The sequence below is a fragment of the Bos grunniens genome, chromosome 25, assembly GCF_055505025.1.
Source record: "Bos grunniens cultivar Pamir isolate PY7600 chromosome 25, Bosgru_T2T1.0, whole genome shotgun sequence".
Lineage (NCBI taxonomy): Eukaryota > Metazoa > Chordata > Mammalia > Artiodactyla > Bovidae > Bos > Bos grunniens.
In genome coordinates, this window is record NC_141189.1 from 25699204 (window position 1) to 25716155 (window position 16952).

Sequence of the window (16952 nt, forward strand, 5' to 3'; positions counted from 1 at the left end):
ATATACATACACGTATATTCCACACATCACCACTGATTTCATGTTTGGTTCAACCTAAGACTCTAATGATCATGTATAAAACCTCACAGGGACAGAATCCCTGTCCACACATCCCCACCCCAGTCCAATCTGAAAGACTCATGTACTCAATACGCAACAAAGTTCATAGATGAGACCTCTGGTTGTCTTTCACTTTGGGGTAACATGGGGTTATTTTTAGTTCCAAGTCATGAAAAAATGCAGGTTCCACAATTTAGAGGCTTCACATCCTTGAGTGAGGATCACATTTTTATTCAGGCTGGACCTCTTGTCTTAGCACCAGTCTCCAAACCTTTGCCAGGTCTGGGAGTACTGGGAGGGGAGATTTCTAAGGACCAAGAATTCATTACATAGCTCTTAAAGAGAAACTGTAACTCTTCCCAGGTTTTTGTGAACTAGTTCAAATACTACAACTGTCTTTATTGGAAAATCTAAAATATTTTGTCTGGAAAAATCAGCAATTCAGGTATAAAAAACCCAACAGGGAATGCCCAATTTTACTTCAGTATTTCCACTGTAGTCAGTTTCCACTTCTGGCTAAAGGTTTGAATTCCCCATCTGGGAAGCACCTAAAGGCCCAGGTGGCACGGAGGAAGATGCTCCATCTTTATCTTCTTTCCTTCTTTGGTTGGCGTCTGGGTGCCACGATAATTATCAGGCCTTTGGATTATCTTCTTGAAATGATTGCCTGAATCTCAGGTCTGGGTTTGATACAAGAGAAGAGATGTTAGCACAGATGCACACTGGCCCATATCTCCACTGGAAAGACCAAAGTGGCTTTCAAGATCCCACAGCTTCTCAGGCTTTCCCTGCTTCCTCCTTCTAAGTTTCTTCAACTTTGCCCCTTGAATTCCCACCATCGGAGGTATCAGAAATGCTATTCCAAAAAGATGAGTGGGTTTATTTGTTTGTCCATTTCCTCCCCAATATTCATTCCTGTTCTGGCATCAGTCACAGGTTTTCTTTGGAAAACTACCTTTATCCATTCTCTCAGTCCCTGTGGTCTCTATGTGGTACCACCTATACCTAAAGATGAGGCCTGTGACTCAGATCTGGCCAATGAAGTCATCACAGTATCTTGATCACAGCAACTGATTCATGGATGAGTATATCACCCATTCAGATCAAATGAAACATAAAGAGAATTCTGGGTCTCCTGACCACTAGACTTGAATCTGCAAAGATACAAGAAGCTAATAAAGTTGTCTTGTAATATCAAGAGATCATTTAAGAAAGGAAATAACATGGAGAACTGAACAGAAGGAAACCAGGTCTTGTGACATCCTGTGAGTCCGTGCTTCTGGCTATGCCTAAGGCAAGAAGTATTCTCAAGTTTTTGCTGAAGCCAGTTTGGGTCAGTTCTTACAATTGGATGACTTAATCTAGAAGTAGTTTTGACCCTCTGTCTTGGGATCTATCATCTGGATGAATCAGACCTTCATCAGTGCCAGTCAGGTACTCACCTCGAGGAGCATCATGTTGCCTGACATGCTGAGGGCCCCATTGCTAAAAAAGAAGAAAACAAGAAATCTCATCACTAGAAAATTGTGTTGACCTCAGATCCTGCTGCATAGGTGATAAGACTTGCGAGCCCCACCATTTTAAAATTAAGAGGTGACAGATTAAGGTCAAGATTCAGTCACAAAAATATCAAACGTTCTATTTTTTATGGACAGTGATTCCATTCATTTAATCTTTCATTTCACATATATTTACTGAACATTTACAACACACCGGGTAATATATTAGGACCTGTGGCTGCAAAGGTATATTCATGGTCCCTGCGGTGATAGAATTTTGAGCTGGGCCTCTAAGTCCCTTACCCGTATTGTGCTGGTGGTATTAATTTGCACAGACAATAAACAACCTGGCAGTCTCTTTGGACAAGATCATAACTTCCAAAAGTAGTAGCATTTGAATTAACATGGGTTTACTGTTTATCCACATTTTCTAGGATACCAGTGAAGTCAGTGCAGGCTTTGGTACTAGAGCAGGGTTCTAGGGATCTCTCAAACCCTTTTGGTAAGAATAAAATTTGCGAAACCTTTTTAAGAGCATGATATGGCAATATCTATTAACATTATCATGCATATGCCTGAGGCAGATAAAACACTCACGTACAAAAACTATAACAAAAAAGTTTCATTACACGTTGTCTTTAGTATTAAAAAAAAAAAACTGGGAGCAACCCAAATGTCCAAGTATGTACAAACTGAAAGAATGTTTGAGATACAGTATTAAGCAGGGAGAGGGGAAGTTATGTATAAAATATAGCCCATTTTTGTAATAAATAAATAAACAAGAATGTTAGTAGATGTATGGATGCATGCAGATGCCTGGGGGAAAGATCTGGAAGACTATACACTGAAGCAATAACCTAGTGGGGTGAAGTTTCAAGGCATTTTTCATCCCAGTGGGACACACTTCTGTATGGCTGGGTAATAGGAAGACGTATGCAAGCTCCAGGAGGGAAGGGCCTTACTGTGTTGCCACGATATTACCATGATATTACATTACCTAGAACATGGCCAGGCATAGAATATGGTGAATGCATACTGTATTTTTAAATAAAAGTAAAGAAATGTTAAAACACAGAAAGTGTAAGGCCCAGATGTGATTCTAGCTCCTGATGCACTTTTCACAGGAGGGCACATCCTTGTCACAGGGATCCCAAGGCAGCCTGTAGCCTCACCTCCAAATCTCTTCTTTCCAGCGTAAATAAGGTGGGGTTTGCTCTCTTTTCCATACCTTGCAGCTTGATCAACTTATCTATCAGGAACATTTTGTCTTTGCCCTCCTGCCAAGAAGGAAAACAAAAACAAAAATATGGAGAATGGATGATGGTGTGGGGTTGAGAAGCAAATGGTGGAAATGTTGATTTTTAGGCAGGTAGGGTCCTGGACGGGCTTCCCTGGGAGCTCAGCTGGTAAAGAATCTGCCTGCAGTGCAGGAGACCCCAGTTCAATCTTGGGAAGATTCCCTGGAGCAGGGATAGGCTACCCACTCCAGTGTTCTTGGGCTTCCCCAGTGGCTCAAACAGTAAAGAATCCACCTGCAATGTGGGAGACCTGGGTTTGATCCCTAGGTTGGGAAGATCCCCTGGAGGAGGACACGGCAACCCACTCCAGTATTCTTGCCTAGAGAAGCCACATGGACAGGGGAGCCTGGCGGGCTACAGTCCATGGGGTCACAAAGAGTCAGACATGACTGAGCATCTAAGCACAGCACACAGCACAGGGTCCTGGACCCTGTGGAGGCTGGAGACTGCTGCCATGTTTACTATTGATGAGAGAAAAGAAACATCTCACAGCAAAACCAAATTAACCCCCATAGCCTTCCTAAACTGTAATATTCTCCTCTAAAGCAATTATCCTAGCAGGCTGAGTAGTAGCTTTCTCTAGTCTGCTGCGAGAAGCAACCTACACACCATTGTCAGAGGGCCCAGGACAAACGGTTTATAGTATCCGTCCTCTTGGCATGCCCTTTGCCCTGGAGCACTCTCTGGGCACCCAGCATTGCCTGGGTCTGCCCTGTCCTTCCACTGAGAATGTCAAAGCTTATAGCTCTGCAGTGAAGAATATCAAATATATTTTATTTGTCAAAGTTATCTGTGTTAGGGCATCCCTGGTGGCTCAGTGATAAAGAATCCACCTGCCAATGCAGGAAACGCAGGTTTGATCCTCGATCCGGGAATATCCCACGTGCCATGGAGCAACTAGGCCCATGCACCACAACTATTGCGCCTGTGCTCTAGAGCCTGGTGAGAGAGTCAGTTCCTAGGCAGGTTGATAAGAAGTCCAGCGGTCCCCAAGGAGAGAGGGGTCTGGAATTCTCAAGGAGGAAGAAAGGACAAACTTTTTTTCTTCCACATTCCTTAGGATTATATAACAATAATGTATCCTGCTTGAGGATGGTCTCTGGAAAAAACCTTGCTAATCCTGTTTTCTTAAAATGTCAATTATGGGAGTGAGACCAGATTTCGATACGACTGAGCGTCTTCACTTTCACTTTTCACTTTCATGCATTGGAGAAGGAAATGGCAACCCACTCCAGTGTTCTTGCCTGGAGAATCCCAGGGATGGGGGAGCCTCGTGGGCTGCCGTCTATGGGGTCGCACAGAGTCGGACACAACTGAAGCAACTTAGCAGCAGCAGCAGCAGCAGCTAGTAAGGTCTTTACAACCTCCATTCTTTTGATTCACTGTAATAAGTAATTAAAAATATATATAACTCCATTGCTAACATTAGCGAGGGGGCAGTCTTTCTGCCCCCTTCTGATGTCTATGTCAGAAGCTTTCTCTATCCCTTTTATACTTGAATAAAACTTTATTACACAAAAGGTCTGAGTGATAAAGCCTCATCTCTGGCCCCAGATTGAATTCTCCTCCAGAGGCCAAGAATCCTGGCATCTTTCATGGTTCAGCAACAGCCTTTCACTGGGAGTCACAAAAAGAGAACCCACCGCAATGAGAAGCCCATACACAGCAGCAAGAGGGTAGCCCCTGCTCCGGGCAACTAGAGAAAATCCCACACATCAGTGAAGACCCAGCACAGCCAAAAATAAATACATATATTAAAAAAAATTTTAAGTTATCTGTGTTAACGAAGTAGACCCTGACAAATAATTCCTGAATTGGGAAAGAGAACAAAGGAATGGGGTATGCCTTCCCCAGGAGGGGGAATCACTTTCCTATGAGTCTATTACAGATAAGAGAGTGCTGAGATGAGCTAGCACTCACCTCATGGTCTGTCCAGTCTAGGTCAATCCCATTTTCCATGCCCTTGTTTCTTCCTAAACTTTCACCCACTCATTTTAGCATCCACCCGTGGATCTTGCTTGCAACAATTATTACTGTGATATTTGGTTTATAATGGCCTTCTATTTCCCTTATTCTTTCTACATTTAGTAATTGAATTCTTCTGTAAGAAAGAGCTGTCCATGGTAATTGGTGCTTTTAACAAGTTCCCCAGCTGTCTTGGATGTGGCCAACTTGTTTGAAAATCTCTGGTCTGTAGCAACTGTTTTCTTACTCAAGTGTGAATTAGAATTACCCGGAGAGATTGCAAGACTACAAACTCATAGGCTTTGCCCAACAGAATTTTGACTCAGGAGGCAAAGTTGCACTGTAGCTGAGAGCATAAACTTTGGAGCTGCGTGATTCAAATCCCACTATTCCTGTGACTTTGGGCAGGTTGCTTCACTCTATAAGCATCCATTTCCTTAATTTAAAAATAGAGGTTAAAGAAATGAATGTGCTATAAAGTGAATAGTAAAAATTAAATAAGAATCTTTGTTCATCACTTAGCACAATGCCAGGCATCAATAAGTGCTCAACAAAATGTTATCTGTTGCCTCTATTGCTTGGAGGAAGGAAGGGTAATAAGAATTTGCAATTTTAACAAGGAACCAGGAGTTTTGAAATGACTGTTTCTGAGCCTATTCCCAGTCTCTTTGAGTTCTTTTAGAGACAGCAACCCCATCTTTGTGGCCCACATTCCGGGCAAGACTCCCAGGCAGGCAGATCTGCATGATGTCTATGGTGCCTTCCTGAAATGATGTCATCCCAGTAACTCCTGAGTTTACCTGACACTACTCTTACAACAGAAAGCTTTAACATCAAATCCCTCCCACATTGAAATCATCATAAGACTTGCCCCAAACATTCAATGTTGCATCAGAAAACTATGGGTAATGCTTCTGGGGATAGGTGGAAAAGAGCTTAGCTAACTAACCCATCAAAAATACTAAGATCATGGCATCTGGTTCCCATCACTTCATGGCAAATAGAAGGTGAAAAAGTGGAAACAGTGACAGATTTCATTTTCTTGGGCTCCAAAATGACCGTGGATGTTGGGTGCATCCATGAAATTAAAAGACGCTTGCTTCTTGGAAGGAAAGGAACGACAAATTTAGCATGTGTGCAGGCTCAGTTGTGACTGACTCTGTGATCCATGAACCATATCCCACCAGGCTCCTCTGTCCATGGGATTCTCCAGGCAAGATCACTGGAGTGGGTTTCCATGCCCTCCTCCAGGGGATCTTCCTGACCCAGGGATCAAACCTCAATCTCTTATGACTCTCCTGTATTGGCAGGCAGGTTCTTTACCACTAGAGCCACCTGAGAAGCCCTATGACAAACTTAGACAGCATATTAAAGAGCAGATACATCATTTTGCCAACAAAGGTCCATACAGTCAAAGCCATGGTTTTTCCACTAGTCATGTATGGATGTGAGAGTTGGACCATGAAGAAGTCTGAGCCCCTAAGAATTGATGCTTTCAAATTGTGGTGTTGGAGAAGACCCTTGAGAGTCCCTTGGACCACAAGTCTTCTTGCAAACCAGCCAGTCCTAAAGGAAAATCAACCCTGAATATTCATTGGAAGGACTGATGCTGAAGTTTAAGCTCCAATACTTTGGCCACCTGATATGAAGAGCCAACTCATTGGAAAAGACCCTGATGCTGGGAAAGATTGAAGACAAAAGGAGAAGAGAGCAGCAGAGGATGAGATGGTTAGATAGCATCAGTGAGTCAATAGACAAGAATTTGAGCAAACTTCAGGAGATAGTGAAAGACAGGGAAGCCTAGTATGCTGCAGTTCATGGGGTTGCCAGGAGTGGGACACAACTTAGCGACTGGCCAACATCAACAACTAACCAATACTCTTTCTTTACAACATGAAATGTGCCAACTCAAGTAATCTGAAGCCCCAAAGATTCAAGCAGATAGACTCCTATAGTGTCCTGCTTCTTCCTCATATTTTCAGACATAAGTGCTCACAGTTACATTGGTATTTAGAAGAAAAGGGAACTAGCCCAGTAGCAATGACCATCTCTCCGTGTCCAGACTTTGATCTCTAAATACCATTTGATCAGGACTCCTTGAAGAAATGCCTAATTTCTATTCTGGGACAGGAAATGAACAAGATGAGTCCAGACCATCTTATCTTTCCAGAGAACAAGGAAGCAACCCAAGACTCCTGGGATCATGTCAAAAGAACTGAGGAGCTAATTCAAAAGGATTTCTTCTAGCAAAGGATGAGACTATTTTAAGCATAAACAAATGGTTACAATTGAAAGATGCCAACACATACTTAAATCTATTAATTCATAATAACTTCTCATTGGCCATATTTGGAGGTTCTAGGTTTAGTGAGTTGAATAGTGTCTTCCTTTTAAAAGATATGTTTAAGTTATTCTTATTCAAACCCCACCACCTGTGAATATAGTTTTATTGGAAATAGAGTCTTTGCAGATGTAACTAAGTTAAAGGTTTTTTTTTAATATGAGATCATCGTGGATGAGGATGAACCTTAAATTCAGTGAGAAGTTCTTAGGCGAGAAGGAGAAACAGACAAAGAGAGAAAGAGACCCTGTGAAGATGAAGGCAGAGATGGGAGTTATGAAGTTATGCCAAGAAACGCAAAGGTTAGTCAGCAGCCACCAGAAAAAATGAGAGAGGTAGGGAGGAGACTCTTGCTCTGAGCTTCGGAAGGAAGCAACCCTGCTGACAACTTGGCTTTGGACTTCCGGCCTCCAGAACTGTGAGGCAATACATCTCTGTTGTTTTAAGCTGCCACATTTATGGTACTTGCTTTGCAGCCCTAGAAACGAATACACTGGAGGACTGAATCATCATTTGGAAAACAGGTAAATAAAGGGAGTCATGTATTTAACCTCATCTTTCCTCTCCTGAAGGTATTTGAACGTGCTCTAACAGTTGATGAGTAAAAATTCTTCTTTTATAGAAGAATTCCAGCTAATAAATGCAGAAGAAATTCTAGAATTAGAGTACCACTATTTTGCAATCCCTAATGAAATAAATGGACAATGAATAAAAAGGCGTGCGGGCATGCTGAGTCACTTCAGTCGTGTCTGACTCTTTGCAACCCTATGGACTATACTCATCAAAGGCTGCTAAATCCATTAGCTGAAAGACTGCTGGGAAGCTTTATGATGGATAGGTTAGCTGACCAAGCATGGACCCACTGATCGTTCTTCAGATACAAAAAAGAAGACGATCAGACATTTTATGTTATGAGATAATCCCATGAGAAATATTGACTTAAAGCCAGAATTATTCTGGCTAAAAAATTTAATCTGGACTGAATCAGGTCTTTGAATTTCACCATTCATTTACAGGAAATAAAAAAAAAAAAAAACCTATTAAACACCACTGCAGAGTTGAAACTCAGATATATCCAGAATGAGGGAACTACTGCAGGACAAATGACCTGGTTTCTTCAACAATAAGTGGCAAGAGAAGAAGGAGGTGTGAACAGTTAGAGATTGAAAGAAACGGTAAAGACACATCAACCAAATGCAACATGTGACACTTTTCCAGATTTTTTACTTGAGTAATCCTGCTGTAAAAAGACATTAACTGGATAGCTGGGGAAATCTGGCCTTTGACTGACTATAAGATGATAGTAAGGTATTATTAATTTTTTTAGGTGTGATGATTGGTACTGTGGTTATGTTTTTTAAAAGAATATGAAAGAGTCTATAGATAAAATGATATAAAGGCCAGGATTTGCTTGAAAATAACCCAGAGATTTACAGCAAAGGGACAGTGTAGAGGACATAAGAGTGCACAAATGTTGATGGTGGTCAGGGCTGGGTGGTGGGAAGGTTCATTCTACTATACTCTAGATTGGATGATGTTTGAAAATTTTCATTACAGAATGTTAAAGGTGGGGAGGGTAAAAAGGGGGTCCAATGGGACTTACATTAATGATCTGTTCATGGAGCAGTCTTATCATAATCTTCCTTCCCTCTGTGATCTGCCAGTAAAGGTAAGTGATGATTCTGGAAGAGAAGAAAAGAAAGAATGGCAGACACTCTCTCCAATGCTTTTCAGGAAAGAAAGAATGGCAGACGCTCTCTCCAATGCTTTGCAGGCTCCTAATTTCAATTGGGTACATAGGAATTCGTATATTTGCGTACAGATGGATGTTGGCCCAGCCAGTGTTCCTGCAAAGTTGTATCTGGGTGACTTAGAGGTTAACTTCATTATAGCAATAGTCCTCAGGATTCTACACATAAATCACCTGAGAAGTGGAGAAAAGACTCCTGCCGTGGCCCCTCCTCAGATCAATTAATTGAGCTTTTTTGAGCACGAGGGCAGGCATCAGTATCTTTTCTTCTTTTTATAGCTTTGTTGAGGCATGGTTGACATACTACAAAATGTACTCATTTTGAGTGTAATTCAATGAGTTTTAGTTACTTCATATAGTTATGCAAATTTTACCCCAATCTAGTTTTACTTTAATTTTTTAAATTGAGATAGAATTGATATACAACATTGAGTACGCTTAAGGTGTTGATTTGACACCTTTATATATTGCAATATGATTACTATCATGGTGTTAGCTAACACTCCCTCATGTCACATGATTATTATTTCTTTTTCTGTGCTGAAAACATTTAACAGTATTTTTATTATTATTTATTTATTTGGGGGCTTCCCTGGTGGCTCAGTGGTAAAGAATCTGCTGGTCAAGCAGGAGACCTGGTTCAATCCCTGGATCCAGACAATCGCCTGGGGAAGGAAATTGCAACCCACTCCAGTATTCTTGCCTGGGAAATCCCATGGACGGAGAAGCCTGATGGGCTACCGTCCCCTGGGTCACAAAAGAGTCAGACACAACTTAGGGACCAAACAACAAACAACAACACATTTATTTATTTTTGGCTGCGTTAGGTCTTGGTTGCGGCACAAGGCTTTCTCTCTAGTTTCGGTGCACAAGCTTATTGCAACGGCTTCTCTTGTTGCAGAGTACGAATTTCAGTAGTTGTGGTACACAGGCTTAGTTGCCCCAAGGCATTTGGAATCTTCCCAGACCAGGGATCAAAGCTGTGTCTCCTGAATTAGCAGGCAGATTCCCAACCATTGGACCACCAGGGAAGTCCTTAACAGTATTTTTAACTTATTTTATTTATTTATTTTTTGGCCTCTTGGCTTGTGGGATTTCAGTTCTCAGAGCTGGGACTGAACCTGGGCACAGCAGTGAAAACCCCAAATCCCTACCACTAGGCTACCAGGGAACTCCCGAGCAGTATTTTTTCAGTGTATATGATTCTAATGTGTAGCCAGAGTTTGGGAATATGGACAGTGCTATTCAAACTTCCGTGTGATATAGACTTACTGGGATTTTGTTAAAAAGCAGATGCTATAGGTCAGGGTAGGGCTGAGAGTTTGCATTTCTCACAAGCTCCCCAGGGAATTAGAAGTTTGGAAGAGCAAGACAGAAGAACTTCCGGTTTTAAGTAAGGAGGCCAAAGGCAAACCAGTGTTGGGAGGGAGAGCATGACCAAGAGCTAGGAGACCCAGGTTCCAGCCTCCTCTACAATAAATAGACTCTACAGCATGGGAACTATCCCTGTCTCTGCAAGTCTTAGCACTTCCACCTGTAAAATCCAGGGGTCACTCAACAATTGGCATCAGCTGGCTCCACTAGGCTGTGCTGTTGAGTTGTGTCTCTGTGTGAGGACGGACAAGCTCAGCCATCAGAATTTGGCTTCTAAAGAGGAGCTGCTGCTGCTGCTAAGTCACTTCAGTCGTGTCCAACTCTGTGCGACCCCATAGACGGCAGCCCACCAGGCTCCCCCGTCCCTGGGATTCTCCAGGCAAGAACACTGGAGTGGGTTGCCATTTCCTTCTCCAATGCATGAAAGTGAGAAGTGAAAGTGAAGTCGCTTAGTCGTGTCCGACTCTTAGCGAGCCCATGGACTGCAGCCTACCAGGCTCCTCCGTCCATGGGATTTTCCAGGCAAGAGTACTGGAGTGGGGTGCCATTGCCTTCTCGGTCTAAAGAGGAGCAGCCGTCAGCAGACCTACTGTTCCTGCAGGAAAAGGAGTCCAGTCTTGGCAGATCTTCTGCTTTTTCATAAGAAGTTAGAAATCATTTTAAAGTTTGAAAATGAAAGTACACTAACCCATATATCAATAATGCCCAATCCACTTTAAGATAGTCACAACCTCAAAAAGAATCACATAGTAATTTCCCTAAGCATTCTCACATCCAGTTTTTTTCTTTTTGTTTTCATGTTAAATCTTAAGAGGGAGCAGAGCAGGTGTTCCTTTATTCATAAACAGACCCCCCAAAAAGGACAAGATATTAAATAACTCCTAGAAAAATTCAAGAGCAGAGTTGGGATGACGCAGAACACTGAGCCGTGCTGCAGTCTTCGCCTTCCCACCAAACACCCGCCCCTCCCAAGCCTAGCCGCCCGCATGCTGAGTTGAGTTGGTATTTCCCCCTCTAGTCTTCTGAAGAACCCCACTTACAAGACAATGAGGGTGAGGATGAAGAAGAAGTGCACGCTCCCGATGAGGTTCTGGTAGATCCAAACAACCCACAGGTAGCTGGGCGTTTGATTCAGGGTGTCGATCCACCTGTAGATGGACTCAATGAAGAAGGACAGACCTCGAAACGGACCACAGTCAGCTGAAGGTTTCAATCTGATAAAACAAGGGACAGGGAAACATCTCTAGCGCCAGACTCAGGTATAGTTTTTCTAGACTAGCCCAGTCCTTTCTGGGCTCTTAACCTGGAACCAGTGATCCTTGCCTGCTCCATCCATATCCCCTTCCAAAGGAAACCCTTTCGCTCACAGGCCCAGCTGGTGTGTTTTGTACTCATGACCTGTATTCTGAGGACCAGCTTTTGGACAGCAGGATCACTTGATCCAACTGATCTAATCCAACTTGGATCCAACTTGATCCAATCCAAAGACCAGGTTGTGACCTTAGCTGTGTCCTGGCACAAAGAAATGAACTGGGGCGATAGGACTCTCTTCCTTAGGAACTTGAACTAGGAAATACGAAGAGGGGAGGCTGTAATCTAGGGAAGCTAGAGCTGTAATAATGGCCACATGAAGTCAGTTGTGAACAAGCAGAAACTAGAAGGCACCAAGAACTGAATAGGAAGAGAGAAAAGAGCCAACGTGGTGAGACAACTGAGAACATCTTGCAACTGAGGAGCCTGCCCTGAAGCTGCCAAGTTCCAGTTCTGCAAGTATTCTAAAAAGTCAACTTCCTTGTGCATTCATTTGCTCATTCATTTGACAAAGGCCCACTGAACTTGTAACTGAGGCAGGAGATAGATGGGCTCCAGGCCAGACATTTACAACTAGCCTCCTGTTTATATTTCTTGAGGCAAGACATAGATGGGCTCCAGGTGAGACATTTACACTCAGCCTTCTGTTTACACATCCAGGTAGAAATAACCACAGGAACAGGGTAAATAGCTGGACTTTGTCTCCAGTGGACACTTGAGAGAACAGTAATGGTAAGGGCTGGAAAAGAAAATGGCAACCCAACTCCAGTACTCTCACCTGGAGAATCCCCATGGACAGAGAAGCCTGGCGGGCTACAGTCCGTGGGATCCCAAAAGAGTCGGACACGACTGAAGTGACAGCACACCCGCAATGGCAGAGGGAGAGAGGAGCTGAGTCTTGCCCAGATAAAAGATAAAGAGACCACATTTTCTCATTCTTGAGGTCAAGAAGACCTCCCCAACTACACATCTGTAGAAGGCTCCTTGGGGTTAAAAAGGAGGGGGCACCACCCCATAATAGGTGATGCCAAGCCTCCCACACACCTCTGTGCTAGAATCCATCTTGGCTAAAAGGTGAGCATGCATGTTGGAGAAAGTTCCCAGGACAGGTATTTTGTGGAAAAACAAGATATTGGCCAAAGGTAAACAAAGACCCAGAAAAAATGCCCTAGATAAATGATTTATCCTCTTTACTGGAGGAAGCTCACACCCTTTCTCTCCATGTGTGTATCTCTGTCTTGCCTTTGTCTTAAATTAAAAAAAATTGTTTCTCTGTGTGCTCACCCACTTACTGTACTGCATCTCTATTAATAAACTTTGTACAGTTTTTTTTTTGTAGGGAAAAAAAACTGTAGTTTTACAGTTTTTGCCTCCTTAAAACACTCTTGCTTTCAAGCATGGTAAGAGCCAGGGAAATTTTGCTTCTAGCTTCTAGCCCTTCCTGGTCTAGCAGCTAAGATTCCTGCTTTTCACCCAGGCTACCCAGGTTCAATTCCTGGGCAGGGAACTACGATCCTGCTTCAAGCCACCACTCACTGCTGTCTCCTCGAGATCAGTAGTGGGGACTGTGCTAGATACTAAGCCCTGGCGAGCCCACAGTAAACAGGACAGACATGATACCTGCCCTCCCAGGTTCTAATGGGAAAGATGGTCAAGCAGTGAGGGTACAACTAAACAAAGATTCAAAGGCATTTCTGGCGTGAACTAGGAAATGAAGAAAGGAAACCACCCTGAGAGAGAAAGGGAGGAGAAGGGAATGCACAGAAGATGGGGATGGTCACGAAGGGCAGATCTTCAACACGACTTTTGAGCTGAGAGAGGAGAGGTCAAGCAAAGAGAGCAGGGAGAGCACTTCAAATAGATGACCCTGAACAGACTGAGAGACTGGGGAAGGATGGAGCCATGGGAAGTGAGGTTGCAGGGGTGAGAGGGAGCCTGACCAGATGGGGCCTTTCAGTTCATTAGAGGAAGTTCTGTTCTCTGTGCGGAGACCAGGCTTCTCCCCAGCTGGGAACGTGCAGGACCTGGAGGAAGTGAGGGGCCTGTGCCAGTTAAGATGGGGCACCTGACAGGTGGTGACCAAACTCGGATGTATTCCTCCCTTGGTGATAGCATCTGTTGGTTACCAAGGGAACTTGGGCTAAACACTGAATGAAGCATGTCTTTTTATTCTGATCTGTAACATCTGGGGCCTTACTGATGCTAGAGAGACTGCCTTTCCCAGGGCTAGCCTACAAAGCACATCTTTCATATGCAAACCAACACCCACCCCCACATCCCACCCCACCTCCTCTCTCAAGCTTTCACACTCTGGGCCATTGTTCCTCTGCCCCCACCACCAGTGCCAGGTACCAGACTACCCCAGATGGCCCCTACACCCCAGAGCCCAATGAGATTATTCACATTTGCCCCTCCTAAGCCTGCTGACCCTGCCTTGCCTTCTCCTCCCACTGAAACCACAGTAAAGACTTCTGCCCACATTTACTACTCTCTCTCTCTGCCTCTGACAGATGCCGGTGCCTCCTCCCCACGTGGCCCCCATGGTGGGACAGGTCCCCTCCTTTGGGATCTGTATTTATTGTTGCTGTTGTTCAGTGGCTCGGCCACATCCGATTCTTTGCAACCCCATGCACTGCAGCACGCCAGGCTTCCCTGTCCTTCATTATCTCCTGGAGTTTGCTCAAACTCATGTCCATTGAGTCGGTGATGCCATCCAACCATCTCATCCTCTGTCATCCCTTTCTCCTCCTGCCTTAAATCTTTCTCAGCATCAGGGTCTTTTCCAATGAGTCGGCTCTTCACATCAGGTGGCCAAAATATTGGAGCTTCTGCTTAAGCATCAGTCCTTCCAATGAATATTCAGAGTTGATTTCCTTTAGGATTGACTGGTTTGACTCTTTGCTGTGCACTCAGTCAGTTTGGTCGCTCAGTCATGTCTAACTTTTTGCAACCCCATGGACTGCAGCACACCAGGCTTCCCTGTCCTTCACCAACTCCCAGAGCTTGCTCATACTCATATCCATCAGGTCGGTAATGCCATCCAACCATCACATCCTCTGTCGTCCCCTTCTCCTCCTGCCTTCAATCTTTCCCAGCATCAAGGTCTTTACCAATGAATCAGTTCTTCGCATCAGGTGGCCAAAGTATTGGAGATTCAGCTCCAGCATCAGTCCGTCCAATGAATATTCAGGACTGATTTCCTTTAGGATTGACTGGTTGGATCTCCTTCCAGTCCAAGGGACTCATTGTTTGCTGTCTAAACAATGGAAACAGTGAGAGACTTTATTTTTTTTGGGGGGGGGCTCCATAATCACTGAAGATGATGACTGCAGCCGTGAAATTAAAAGACGCTTGCTCTTTGGAAGAAAAGCTATGACAAAACCGGACAGCATAATAAAAAGCAGAGACATTACTTTACCAACAAAGGTCCATCTAGTCAAAGCTATGGGTTTTCCAGTAGTCACGTATGAATGTAAGAACTGGACTATAAAGAAAGCTGAGTACTGAAAAATTGATGCTTTTGAACTGTGGTGTTGGAGAAGACTCTTGAGAGTCCCTTGGACAGCAAGGAGATCAAACCAGTCAATCCTAAAGGAAATCAGTCCTGAATATTCATTGGAAGGACTGAAGTTGAAGCTGAAACTCCAATACTTTGGCCACCTGATGGGAAGAACTGACTCATTGGTAAAGACCTCGATGCTGGGAAAGATTGAAGGCAGGAGGAGAAAGGGATGACAGAGGATGGTTGGATGGCATCACCGACCTGATGGACATGAGTTTGAGCAAGCTCTGAAAGTTGGTGATGGACAGGGAAGCCTCATGTGCTATAGTCCGTGGGGTCACAAAGAGTTGGACACGACTGAGCGACTGAACTGGACTGAACTGAGGTTGGTTATAGCTCTCATCAAGAAAGTGAAAGTGAGGTTGGAGGGGTAAGAAGAAGCCTGACCAGACGGACCTTTCAGTTCATTAGAGGACGTTCTGTTCTCTGTGTGGAGACCTGGATTCTCCCCAGCTGGGAACCTGCATGACCTGGAGGAAGTGAGGGGGCTGTGCCAGTCAAGACTGGGCACCTGTCACGTGGTGACCAAACTGGGATGTATTAATCCCTAGATCATAGCATCTGTTGGCTACCAAGGGGACTTGGTATGCAGATGACACCACCCTAATGGCAGAAAGAGAGAGGCTGTCCAAGGGACTCTCAAGAGTCTTCTCCAGGAACACAGTTCAAAATCATCAATTCCTCAGTGTTCAGCATTCTTTATGGTCCAACTCCCACATCCATAGATGACTACTGGAAAAATCATAGCTTTGACTACATGGACTTTTGTCACAATGTAATATCTCTGCTTTTTAATTTGCTGTCTAGGTTGGTCATAGCTTTTCTTTCCAGGAGCAACTATCTTCTAATTCATGGCTGCAGTTACCAACTGCAGTGATTTTGGAGCCCAGAAAATAAAATCTGTCACTGTTTCCATTGTTTCCCCATCTATTTGCCATGAAGTGATGGGACCAGATGCCATGATCTTAGTTTTCTGAATGCTGAGTTTTAAGCCAACTTTTTCACTCTCCTCTTTCGGCTCTTTAGTTCTTCTCTTTCTGCCATAAGGGTGGTGTCATCTGCCTATCTGAAGTTATTGATATTTCTCCTGGCAATCTTGATTCCAGCTTGTGCTTCATCCAGCCCAGCGTTTCTCATGATGTACTCTGCACGACATATCTAAAGTAGTCCAAATCATTGAAACAAAGTAGAAAGTGCTGGGAGGACAGAGGAGGGGAGAGGGAAAATTACAGAGTTTGGCAAGTATAGACTTTCAATTTCATAAGATGAAGAAGTTCCAGAAATCTGTAGCTAAACAATGTAAATATATTTAACTCTACTGAACTATACACTTTTAAATAAGATGGCTAAGATTCCAGCTTGTGATTCATCCAGTCCAGCATTTCACATGATGTACTCTGCATATAAGTTAAACAAACAAGGTAACAATATACAGCCTTGATGGACTCCTTTCCCAATTTTGAACCAGTTCATTGTTCCATGTCTGGTTCTAACTGTTGCTTCTTGACCAATTATTTTTTCAGTGGCAGTGGCCTTCTGATCTGTTGGTCTCACTATATCTGAAGAATGATAAAAACCTACATTTTAAAACACCCGCTCCTCCAAGGCTGCCATCTCCTACCTCCAGATGGTGATGGCCAGGGTGCACAGGACCCCAGTGAAGGATGGGAAGAAAAGCAGAAAGATGAAGAAAGTCATCATCTGCGAGGCCCGCCATGCTTTGCTCGGAGGCTGGAAATTCATCATCAGGCTGATCTGAAGAAAGAGATGCAGTCACCTCTCTTGTGCGGCC

The 16952-nt window shown here is 43.8% G+C and overlaps 1 protein-coding gene across 2 annotated transcripts in view; it reads right to left on the reverse strand.

The window, feature by feature from the left end:
- Positions 1-252: 252 nt before the first annotated feature.
- The window catches only part of TMC5 (transmembrane channel like 5), a 72944-nt gene continuing 56244 nt past the window's right edge, over positions 253-16952 (reverse strand). For both annotated transcript variants that reach the window (XR_015154664.1, XM_086375539.1), the window contains 6 exons: positions 16782-16915; positions 11328-11501; positions 8767-8845; positions 2732-2836; positions 1503-1545; positions 253-740 (listed from right to left, as the gene is read on the reverse strand). Coding sequence is in view for 1 of the 2 variants with exons in the window: in XM_086375539.1 (XP_086231665.1) it covers positions 694-740; positions 1503-1545; positions 2732-2836; positions 8767-8845; positions 11328-11501; positions 16782-16915 (582 nt within the window). In the remaining variant the exon portion in view is untranslated. The remainder of the gene's footprint in view (positions 741-1502; positions 1546-2731; positions 2837-8766; positions 8846-11327; positions 11502-16781; positions 16916-16952) is intronic.